Source organism: Xiphias gladius, chromosome 12 (genome assembly GCF_016859285.1).
Source record: "Xiphias gladius isolate SHS-SW01 ecotype Sanya breed wild chromosome 12, ASM1685928v1, whole genome shotgun sequence".
Classification (NCBI taxonomy): domain Eukaryota; kingdom Metazoa; phylum Chordata; class Actinopteri; order Istiophoriformes; family Xiphiidae; genus Xiphias; species Xiphias gladius.
Window position 1 is genome coordinate 12,971,095 of NC_053411.1, and position 11,941 is coordinate 12,983,035.

Here is an 11,941-nt window from a genome sequence, read left to right on the forward strand (position 1 = left end):
TGATGCATCTTTCCAAATGTTTAAACGTGATTAATCTTCATTCCCTTTAGTGGGATGTTTGATGCAGTGGGATATTAGGCTGTAGCCTCATTTCTACTCTGGAGGCACATTCACACTTTCATCCTTGCCTGAGCTTTCACTGCTCTCAGTCTTCATCTTCCAGGTTGGCTTTCTGATGCCCTCACTCGGCTGCGCCTTTGCCAGCGCGTTCAGGCATTGCGAGTACTTGATGTTGGCCAGCGCCTGGCTGTGTTGCTCCTGATTCATCCAGCACGGCCTGATTTTCTTGATGTAATAGCGCATGTCACCGAACCACTTAACCAACACGTCGCGAGGGAGGCCAATCAACATCGCCAGGCGGTCGTAGTCGATCCTGCTTGGATACTGACAGTGAGAGAAAGCCAACCTCATCATCGCTTACTGAGGCTGCGTCTTTGTACTGCAGCGGATCCGAGTGGGAAGTGTGCGGACGTCTATCACATGAGGATCCTGCTGTGGTGTGAAAGTGGATGAACCGTCCACAACAGGATCAGTGTTCACTTCCACGGGCCCCCCGTCAACTTGATCACTTCTTCTTTCTACTGTTACCTCCCTGACACCATTATCGTCTTGCTTCATCCTCTTCTTTTCCATCTTGTCCGTCACTGCCATCCTTTTCCGCTTTTTCTGAGTATTCTTTTTGTCCTCCTCAACCTTTTCTACTTTTCTGTCCTTATCTTTGTTCTTCGGTTCCTCCTGCTTCATTTTTCTCTACAATCGCTCATTAGCCTTCACATTTTCTCCCAACATCCTTCCCTCATTTGCACTCTGTTCCTTCCTTACCTTTCCTGCCTTCTTCCCACCAGATTCTTTTACCTCTTTCTTCCATTTCTTCGTCTCTCTTCTATCCTCTTTTACCACTTCCCTCATCCTGTTTTTGCAGCTCTTCCTTTCCCTGAACCTTTCCCTGACATGACTCGAACTTCTTCTGAACCTCTTGGATGTCTTTATAGTCCCAGCTGATGCCACAGCAGAGCCTGTGTAACATGAACCACACCTTTACCTCATCTGGGAGCAGGGAGCAGCGCTGTGCCAGTGCAGCCGTCTGTTTCTGTGTCAGGTACGGGAACCTGTCGAAGGCTTTGTACAGCTCTGCTGCACCATCCAGCTGTAGGTCGATCTGGTTTGAGTCCACCCATATAGCCCCCTGTCAGCTATCTGCCTCATTTTTCCTCATCTGTGGTAATTGCTCCTGTAAAGAGCAAAAAAACAGAAAGGCTTGATCCCAAAAATGTAATTATACATTTTGGGGAAAATGTTTATTCCCAAATTCTTTAAAAACATCTGTAAACGCTTTCATCCTTTGTATTTAGTATCATTTGAATATGTGCACCAAGGCAAACCTGCTAGGTATCTGTATTCAACTGTATTCCCAGCTGTAAATCAGTCGCATCATCCAAGAACATCCTCATTCAAACAGCAGACTGACATTTAAATTTTCACCTGAAGTAACAGTGCCCCAACAAAGTTGTTTCAGTCAAAATAAAAGGTTGTCTTCACTCTGCTGGGTTTCAGCTGACATATTTTACACTGGTAATGTCACTGAAAACTTTTTCTGATCTCCCTAAACTTCTCAACGGACATCATTGGTTCCTTTTGTTCAGTTTTGGGGTTTATATGAATAATGTTGCAAAACCACAGACTTTTTTTTTACAGTTTGTATAGTGGTAGATATCTCTTTAACATTTATAGTAGTACTTGGCAATTGAGGACTACATTGCAAATCAGTGAGGAGGATTATTTTGTGTCAATCCGATCAAGCTCCTCATTTGTCGGGTTTCGATTTCAGAGGATATGTCCATCTACCTATTTTCATTTATATACGATTTCTCCGGTTTACTATATCACAATATAAATTTGCTGATACAGTGACAGGAGCTTATATTCCTATCACACACACCCCTACTTTAAGGAAACAGGATGGAAAATAAAGACCTGTTTAACAGAGTTGGTATTTATTGTTAGCTGTTGCCATGCAATACCATTCCCATACTCCAGAGAAGTGACATTTACAGGCAAATCATTGATTTGTGTATTTATATACTGATTTATACAGTATATGATTGTAATTACTGCATTAATATGCTTACAGCATGTCATTGTAGCTGGTCGAGGTTGTGTACTTGTGAACTAACTTCCATCTACTGCTTTTCTAATTTAATCTATAACAATGCATTATTGTATTTGCCGAGCTTGTGACTCTATGTAAAATCTGAATTAAATCAACGGAAGCTCTCAGATAGTAAAACACAGTATTTGTCCTTCGGCATAGAGGCTTAATGGGGTAGAAGTGCCCTGTAATAGAGATACAACCAGAACTCCAAGTAGTTATCTGAAAAATATATTAGTACCTCAGTAACAAATGTATACTTACGGTAACACTTGCCATGTACATACAGACGGGTTAAGTAGGTAGCATGCCAACTTACACATAAACTGGCTCATGTTTGTTGTTGTTAACTAAATCACCGAATACACGATGCCAACCCTAAACTTACAACCGTAACACTGGTGTTTAATTAGCGTTATTTTGTGTGGAAATTCATATTGACTTACCAGCTAACTTTAGCTAAATTGACGCTAAAATTCAACGTTGTGTCAGTTCTTACCAATTGACTACCACACAGTAACCTAATGAATCTAACTGATTATCACAACTGATTGATTCATTTTTCAATCATTCAATTAACTAACGTTAGCGCTGATGTCAGTTGAAATATCAGTTTAGCTAACAACGCACAGGGCGGGTTAGCTTGCTCGGCAGCTGTTTTAACACAGTAAACTTGGCTAATTTTTCTTAAAACACATTTTCTCGTGTCCGTATCGAGACGACATCGAGGTTGGGAAGAATTTCAGTCAATGAATGGCTTGGCGTTCCTCCCTTGGAGCGCACAAACATGTCCTGTAGGTATGACAGGAGATGCTCTTGTCCGTTTGTTTTCTGCTGATCTGCCTGAGTCCATTGCTCTACACAAAAACTGCCCTGTGCATCCAGCTACATTATATCTGCTTGAACTCAAAAATCTGTTACTCCAGGGTTTATCTATGAAATGGGATGTCCGTATCCCCCTTTATCTGTTTATGTATGGTGTGAGTACAAATTCAAAATAATATAACATGACGAAAATATAGATTAATCGTGTTTAATAAAATGTACCTTCAATTGTCAGTTTATTAGTTACACATAGCTGTAACTTATGCAGTATGTTGTGGGCTGATTACTACTTGAATTTCATAATTTGCCTGCCTTTTATTACAAGTCCTAATGTCTTTCACAGGCAGAGCGTTACGAAAATGTGTCTGCCACTCAAATGGGTGTTAATATTTTCTGATGTGTGAAATGAAACTTAACAGTAAACCTAACAAAATGCCTGCAGGCAAATCTGTATGACTCCACCCCCTGAATGTTTGGTTTATTATTGGTGAACGCATTGTGAGACTATCTTCCAGGAAACTGAAACTGTTGGGCAGTGCTGCTGTTGCAGTGTTCAGGCTAGAGACCGAGAGACCGGGACTGCATTTAGCAAAGATTTCATTTTTTCAGTTTTCTGCCAAAACATAGTCAACCAAAGAGAAACAAGGGGGATCCTAAGGGCACTGAATAATATTCAAGAAAATCCAAATCAGGACTTTCAATTTTCGAGAAACATGTCTGAAGATCTGACAAAGGACCTGCAGCAAGTTATCCTCTGCGACATGTGTACAGAGGAGGACAGGAAGCCGGCACGAAAGACTTGCATGAAATGTGAGATCTCCATGTGTGTTCAGCATCTCCAGGCCCATCTGACCACACCTGTGTTACTACAAACCCATCCGCTGACTGAACCTATGGCTTTATGTGGTGCCACTAAATGCGCCCAGCATGGCAAACTCCTGGAGTACTACTGCTTGGATGACATGACTTGTGTGTGTGTTTCCTGCGCCATTGAAGACCAGCACCGCCTACACAATATGAAGACCTTCTCCACAGCCCACAAGGAGCTCATGGAAAAGCTCAAAGCTGAGCAGAAGGCCCTCCTGGTGAAAACTGATGATGCAAATGTGAGTCTGGAAAAGTGGGAGAAGAGTGAAAGAGAGAAGCTTGGTCACTCTAAAGTGCGTCTCATTGAGGCTGTGACTAAACTGCATGATATTTCGCTGGCCAGCGTCCAGAGTTCAGTCTCTGCTCGCATGGTGTCCATCAAAACCAGCAAGAGCAGCATGCAAGCAGCACAGAATGAAAAGGACACCTTCAGATTCCTACAGATGTATTCACAGGTGCACCAGGATGTGGAGAAGGCCAAGTGTGTGGATTTGAGAAAAGGGTTGGAGCCTGGCAGCGATCGTGACAAACTGGTTCAGGAAATAAGGCAGGGTGGTGAAAAGATGATAGCGCAAGCAACACAGTTTTGGGGATCCTTGTTGACTCTGGCTGACCCTGAAAACCACCAGGAGCTCTTTGCCACTAGCTCAGACCTGATCTTTGCCCCTCAGACATTGGGCCCTAGCATGTCACTGTCCAAAGACAACAAGAAAGTTTTCTACAGTAGTTGGATGGAGCAAGGCTCTGCCACTCTCCTAATTCATACTACCCAATCAGTTCGGAAATCTGAGAGGTGGCTGGTCAGTCTTTCCAAAGAGTTTGACTGGACCATCGGTTTATGTGACGAACAGTCTGCAAAGAACTTGCAGGAGGGATGTGTCTACGGTCTTTGCTGCAAAGATAACCAGCTCAGCTCTCTCACGACTGAGTATGATGATTGTTGTGATGAAACCAATTTAGAGGGTTTGAGGCTGTACGTGACCAAAACAGAGGAACCGTACAGGGTTTCCTCTGCATTAATCACATATCGGGGGGGGAATGGAGATGAGGCCGTACCCCGACCTGAAATGGTGGAAGTGTTTTGGAACTCTGTTGCTTCCTCACTGTCCTTCTTTAGAAGAACTGGACAGCACCAGAGGGAAGAAATAATCACAATTATGATAAACCTCAACGACTTGGGCCTGGTCCCCTTTGTTAAACTCGAAAAGGAAAATGCCCAAAATAGTGCAAATTGGCTCCCAAAGCAATGGAGGTGCACCTGTCAGAAGTTGTACAACAAGGACAACAATAGATACACCTCTGGAAGGTGCGAGTACACTTACCAGGCTAATTGTTCCTGTGGAGAAATTGTTGGTGGCAAGTGCATCACAGAGGTGGTTTGTGAACTTCTGTAATTGGTGGGACGCTGCAGATCATTGCTAATCATTGTACAAATCTAAGAAGTGCATGGCTAAAAATATCAACAGGAATAATGTTTTTGATTTAATGAGATGAGTATAAATGTCACTGATTAGTGTTAAGTTGTTGTCAAATGAAAATTTAGTGCTATCGGTGCAAATATCACTAATAAGCCCATGCTGTGGTTTTTATGGTACAAAATACATATTATACGCTATGAGCAATGTAATATCTTTTAATTGTACCAATGTTAATTGTTTTGTTTTGGGACATACTTCTAATGTAGACAACAAGGTATAACTAATGCTTCTACCTTTTCTTGCCTGCCATTTTAAGGGGTTTGTCTCCATCTACTGGTGAGGAATGTGTCATTACTCTCACATATGCAGTATCTCAGAGCACTCCAGTCTTATTGAGTCAGAACGGCAGAGTTATGTCCACCGATATTCCTGTTTGTCCTGTAGGAAAGAGCTGTCTCTCAGTGTTTCAGGTTTGCCACAACCCTCTTCGTTCCCCCATTGAGCGCCTGGAGCACCCTCACCTGAAACTCCAGCCGATCACCGTCGGCTGATCTTCACTTCCTCGTCGGTGGCCCTGTATATCAACCCTCCAGAGCCAGTGTTGCCTGCCTTTTTAGCCACTGAACTGTCTTCGGAGTTGTTGTTGTTGTTGTTGTTGTTGTTGTTGTTGTTGTTGTTGTTGTTGTTGTTGTTGTTGTTGTTGTTGTTGTTGTTGTTGTTGTTGTTGTTGTTGTTGCTGAGGCCCTTATTGGTGAAATCCTATGCTTCAACTGTCTTTTTAAAAAATCCAATTTCCTCCTGTTTTGAAGTCAGTCAGGGAGGTTAGTGACTGTCTTTTGTTTGAATCTATAGGTTAACTGAGTTTTTATTTTCCAGTTAGTATGGGGAGTTTTACTTGTTATTTTGGCCTGGGAGACCGTGACGTTTGTTTTTTATGCACCGTCAGTCTCCCTTAATATCATTTAAAAGGGTTGTAACGGGCAACGAGGAAATCTGTGGCTACTGTATCATACATATCTTGCGAATGATCTTGTCAATAATAAAGCCAGTAAAGTTTTAAGATGTGGAATGTTTTTATTGACTGGATAGAAGGTTAAGTGGAAAAAAAAAAAAGAATTAAAAACTGCATTTTAGTTTTATGTTTTGCCCACATAAAAACATCACAGCAAAGTGAGAAAGAAATGAAACAACACAGACCATGTAAGAACAGCTTGAAATGGAATAACTACAGACACTGCGTGAGGGTGAAACCATACCCAGTGTTGACGGTGCAAACCTTCTAAGTCTAATTCCAAGGAACGACCACTTAGAGGCTATGAATCATAAATTCATTTGAATGTGTACAGCACTAAAAAAGGCCCACACAAACTTTGGTATTGACCAGAGAAGAGAAAAGCTGCATATTATAACGGATAACACCTCTGCTTCGTAACTAGATACTGTATGCGCTCTCATACTGTACTAGCATTCAGCGCTCACTGGGTCATATGTAAATTCTCCCAAATTGAATTCACCTACTATCTAAGAAAACGTAATTATGCAAGATACATAATGCAGTAGTAGGTGCCGGAAACAACATATGACACTATAGTCTCAAAACATTTCCATGAGACAGTAACGGAAACTAAATATTTGACTCTAAAATCTCAAAGTGCAAAACATCATGAGTGATGGAATGATTGAATTAAAAAAAAATAAAAATAAAAATGAACTACAAACAATTAGCTACAGCAGTAACATACATATTTAGGCTTTCTAAATAATTTATAACATTTGCTATAATTTTAAATATAGGTGATGAAGGCTTACAGTACGATCTCGGCACAGAGCAGAGACATGCTGTAGATACTGTTTATAGACAGACTAAGATTTGCATACATGTAAAAAGAACAGCTAAGGACCTTGCATTGGAATGATGAGACAGCAGACATTAAAGGACTGCAGAGCTACTGCTCTAGCTTACATATCACTGTGTAGAGAATCTGACCCCTGAAACACTCTCCGGCTTGTACAAAAAAAAGTAACATTGTTGCTTGATAAACTAAAATTGCCTTCAAATTCCAACTTGAAAAACTTCTATTTTTATCAAATGTAAGTATTAATATATGTGTCTGTTCACTTGGTTTTACACATGGTTAATACACAAACCAGCATCTAGAAGTTTAGAAGTCAGACAGGTAGTGATGCAGTCTAATCCTTCGACCTGAAGCAGGACTGAGCTGGACATTCAGCTGTCATTGCCAAAGACCATGTTGAGCTGCTGGGTGACCCTGATGAAGGTGGTCCTGCGGCTCAGTTCCTTTAGCTTGGCTGCCCCTACATAGGTGCAGGTGGAGCGCACCCCGCCCAGGATGTCTCGTATTGTCACGTCCACCGGACCTTTGTAAGGGACTTCCACTGTCTTCCCCTCCGATGCTCTGGATGGAGAGGAAAAAAAAAAAAAATCCAAGACTAACTATCCTCAGAGGACCAGTCATCATTCACACCAATCACCATTGCACACTGTAGGTTTAGTGGTCAATACTGACAGGAAAACATCCAGAAACACATAAAAAATAGTCTGACACATATATTTTCCCTTACATACCACAATAACTGTGACTCTCACCTGTACTCAGCCACGCCGCCAGCATGCTTCTTCATCGCTGTGTCGGAGCTCATTCCATAGAACAGCTTGTATTTCTTGCCGTTTTTCTCAATGACCTCGCCCCCACTCTCTGAGTGGCCTGCCAGCATACCACCCAGCATCACAAAGTCTGCCCCAGCACCTGAGAGTCACATTTAAAGAGCCAAACAAACGGTGAGAAGCCCGTTTTAACAGAGAGAATTCTTGCTATGGTTGGAATACAATAAAATTCAGTTTGTAAAAACAAAAACTAACCAAATGCCTTTGAGACATCTCCTGGGCAAGTGCATCCCCCATCCTGTATGACAGAGAAAAGAAAGGAAAAGACAAAAAAAACAAAAAAAACACCATGTGACGAGCGTGACCTTATGTTTATCTTGGCTGCACGTGTACATCTTGGAGCAAAAGATAAAGCTGTACACTGCCAGGGTGAAATACATGTTTAAGAGTGAATGGAATCACAGACAGTAACACGAGGCAGGCCACGAACCATTTTACAAACAAGCCAAAGAAATGAAAAAAAAAGAAAAGAAGGATGATCAATAATTTGTATCATGAGTCTGACTCTTTAAAATTAACATGGAATAGCTTGTTTGTTTAATCTGTAAAAAAATAAAATAAATAAGTGTAAAAATGACAATATGTGGCTTTATGGTTAGTTATGTACCAAACTCTTTTTTGGTCTGATGCAGTGACTTCTTGCAGTCTCCGCTTGTTGCCAAGGTGACAACAAGCCTCCAGTAAATCACTGCACCCAGCCCAGAAATAGTCCCCAGCATAAAACACACTTCCATTATTTATGCTAAGCTAAGCTAAGCGGCTGCTGGGTGTAGCTTCAAATTTAGCGCACGGGCATGAGAGTGGTATCAAACTTCTCATCCAACTCACGGCAAAAATGTCAAACTATTCCTTTAGCATTAATCCTGCACAAGAATTGTGTAGAAATTCTGATTGCATTACCGGATTATTATAGAAGTGAGTCACTTACAGAAATAATGTGGCCGCCCAGTCCATGGGCTGCATCTGCACACTCAATCACAGCACTAAGCTGGGGGTACCCCACCCCTGTCTTCTTGCGGGTGGTGCACACAGAGCCTGTAGAGGAAGACACAGGGGCATGCGATGACTCTTAACATTTCTAGTCTGCCGCTCACGATTTGCAAACAGGAAACAGCATTGTTTGTGGTCTGTTTGATCTTCATGTGCCAAACGAACGGGTGGTTCCTACAGCATATAAATACCCCAAGAAGAGACACAGGAAACTATGTGAAAGTTACTTTAAAACAATTTGGTGAGGATGACTTATACATCTATATAAACTTATATAAGTCACAATGACCTGATACCCACCTGGTACTCCAAGTAAGTTCATTATTTTCAAATACTAAATGTGTTCTTGATGGATGGTTTGATGGATTTACAACTTAGTAATGTTAATGTGTCAAAAGTCATGAATGCTTTTGTGTTAAGAAAAATTCAAAGTTATGCTGTGATCACCTGGTCCGATGCCTACTTTGATGATGTCAGCGCCAGCCAGGATCAGCTCTTCCACCATCTCTCCAGTGACCACGTTTCCTGCCTGTGCAAAATAAAAATAATAATAAAAATGTTTTATTCATCACCTATCCAGGAAATGTTAACTAGTGAACATCCACTCCTTTTTTCAACCCCATGTGCTGTAATTTAAAGGCATTAAACAGACATCCACTAACCATTATAGTGTGTGAGGGGAACTTTTGCCTGACGTCTTTGACAAAGTGGACAAAGTGTTCAGAGTAGCCGTTTGCCACGTCTACACAGATGTACTGCAGCTGTGGCACTGCCTCCAAGATGGCTGAAATCTTCTCAAAGTCACCATCACCGGTACCTGTGCTGACTGCTACACTCTGGGAGATAAACAGAGAGGACGGAGAGTTTTGTCACCATTACTGGCATTAATAAACGCCCCGAAAAAACGGGCTTCGTAATAATGTGCACTTTTAGTACCTCCAGGCATTCGGGATGCTTTGCTGCAAACTCCAACCAGTCATCCACAGAGTAATGCTTGTGAATTGTGGTAAAGAGAGTGAACTGGTGGAGGAGACAAAGAACAACACATTAATGAAGATATCTATGTAGACATATATGGCTACAAGGACACACATAGCCACATTATTCAGTGTTTCTGAGAAGAGGCAGCTGAAGAATTCAATTTCAGATTGACGTCTGTGGGTGGTGCAATGACATCCAATGGCCACTGGGGGCAGCTTTCCTAACGGTAATTGAGTAGAGATGGAGTAGTAAAGGAGTCAATGATTTAATGAAATAACAAAACAATTAACATTGTGTGTGTGTGTGTATGTGTGTGTGTGTGTGTGTGTTTTAAATCTAATAGGTACTTTTTATTTGTTCGTACATAAAAAGGCCAAGAGGACCCTGAAGTAAAATCAGTAACATACAGTACTTTGTGTTATTATCATTACAATGACACAAAAGAAGATGGTACACATAAACCACCAGTACTTAACTTCTGGCATATGGGAACCATGACCGGAAGGTCTTGATCACCTCTTACTTTTTAATCTGGTCTTTGGAGAAGGGCAGGTAAGGGAACTAGGGCTTGTCCTTATTTATCAGGCTGCTGTGTAATATAAGGATTATTAGGCATTATAGTGTCACATCTTAGACTGAATTAAGGTAGACCTAGTTTTGTTTGGACTACTTTTCTCACTTTTCATTCCCACGAAAAAAACAACTGGCACTTCAACATTTGCTCTGTGCAGCTCTTTGTGAAATAATAAGTGATTTATACACCTCTCATGTCATCAATAGCCTACCTGGTGCAAGGCCAGGGCCATCTCAAAGGTCCCCACAGTGTCCATGTTAGCAGCAATGATGGGGATCCCTCTGTAGCTCCCTTTGGAGGTCCTGAAGGTGAAGCTCCTCATCAGGTCCACCTGAAATAGACAAGAACAGCAAGACCTTATTGCACTTGGTAGTTTGTTCAACTAACTAAGAAACCGTTTATTTTAGGGCCTTGAAATTCTCTCTCAGCGACCTATATTTTATAGATGCAGGTTTGTGACTAAAGGGTCACTCCCTGAAATCTCAGACCAGCTGGTAAAATGTGAATTGCGTGATTACTTGTGTCTCTTTGAACAACTACCACATGCTGATGAGGATGTGTGATTACTCAGGGATAACTAAAGGTTCGGGAAATGGAAACATCTCTTTTTAGGTCAGTCTGGTTTTGATGTGGAGAAAAATCCACAGCTGTATACCCACCTCGCTCCGAGACTTGAGTGTGCTTCGCTTTGGACGGAGGAGCACATCCTTGAAGTCCAGCTTGATGTCATTCTCAATGCGAGGCATTTTGTAAACAGGAAATAGTGTAACAAAAAAAAAAAAGTGAAATGAAGCAGTTTGTCCTGGAATGAAAATTTGAAAAAAAGAGGGAGGTCAAAGGTCAGGTTCTTTTTTTTTTTTTTTTTATGCTGTGTCTTTTCTCATTTTTACACATTCTTTTACCCCCCTTCATACAATCATACACCTACATATAGTCATCAACCGCAGTAACTACAAGGAGGCATGGTGTGTGGTCTGGAAGGTCTGGTAGGAGTCATTTAAAGGCAAATAACCATTCCCGCGTTCAAAAGGCGAGTCAACCTTGGCAAGAACTGTAATTACTACTTTGTGGAAATGTAATAGGGCTATCTTTAGCTAGTTGGCTGTTTAAAAAATGCTTACAGACTACTGAAAATGCTATTGCTAATGCTAGTTACACTAAAGCATTGCAAACAGATCAGAACAGTGTCGCCCTTTCACGCCCGATGTCAGGATTCAAGAGTCAAAATTGAATCCACTTGCAAAGTGCATAAGCTACCAACAGAACGAAGTTATGTTATAGATTCAGCAAAAGAAAGTATTTACCTTTAGAAAAATGATGACTGATTTTTGCCTGTGCCTCTGCCTCCTTTAACCCACTGTTTGCGCAGGAAGCTTTACGCGGGCGGACACCAATAGACAGCAGCCTTGTAGTTTTTTAAGGGCTTCAGCTTGTAGGCAATAGGCAGCAAA

At 41.5% G+C, this 11,941-nt stretch overlaps 2 protein-coding genes across 2 annotated transcripts; both read right to left on the reverse strand.

Annotated features, from left to right (window-relative positions):
- Positions 1–93: 93 nt before the first annotated feature.
- Positions 94–2,428, reverse strand: homezb (homeobox and leucine zipper encoding b). The gene is given in 4 exon segments (XM_040141561.1): positions 94–418; positions 755–903; positions 905–1,186; positions 2,414–2,428. Coding segments are annotated over 4 exon segments (771 nt in total).
- Positions 2,429–6,333: 3,905 nt separating this feature from the next.
- Positions 6,334–11,850, reverse strand: gmpr2 (guanosine monophosphate reductase 2). The gene is made up of 10 exons (XM_040141144.1): positions 11,795–11,850; positions 11,150–11,292; positions 10,702–10,821; positions 9,872–9,955; positions 9,598–9,771; positions 9,383–9,464; positions 8,874–8,980; positions 8,141–8,183; positions 7,868–8,027; positions 6,334–7,676 (listed from the first exon to the last, which is right to left on the reverse strand). Exons 2-10 carry the CDS (start codon positions 11,234–11,236, stop codon positions 7,487–7,489), a joined length of 1,047 nt encoding a protein of 348 aa, XP_039997078.1. The 5' UTR covers positions 11,237–11,292; positions 11,795–11,850; the 3' UTR covers positions 6,334–7,486.
- Between the last annotated feature and the right edge of the window lie 91 nt (positions 11,851–11,941).

Bases quoted from the DNA above. Each gene is read 5' to 3' on its own strand.
- gmpr2 (XM_040141144.1), bottom strand. From the start codon at position 11,236: ATGCCTCGCATTGAGAATGACATCAAGCTGGACTTCAAGGATGTGCTC. The intron at 9,772-9,871 runs GTACTAAAAGTG...TTTATCTCCCAG, and splicing joins AGCATCCCGAATGCCTGGAG to AGTGTAGCAGTCAGCACAGG. The intron at 8,981-9,382 runs GTGATCACAGCA...CTTCCTCTACAG, and splicing joins CAAAGTAGGCATCGGACCAG to GCTCTGTGTGCACCACCCGC.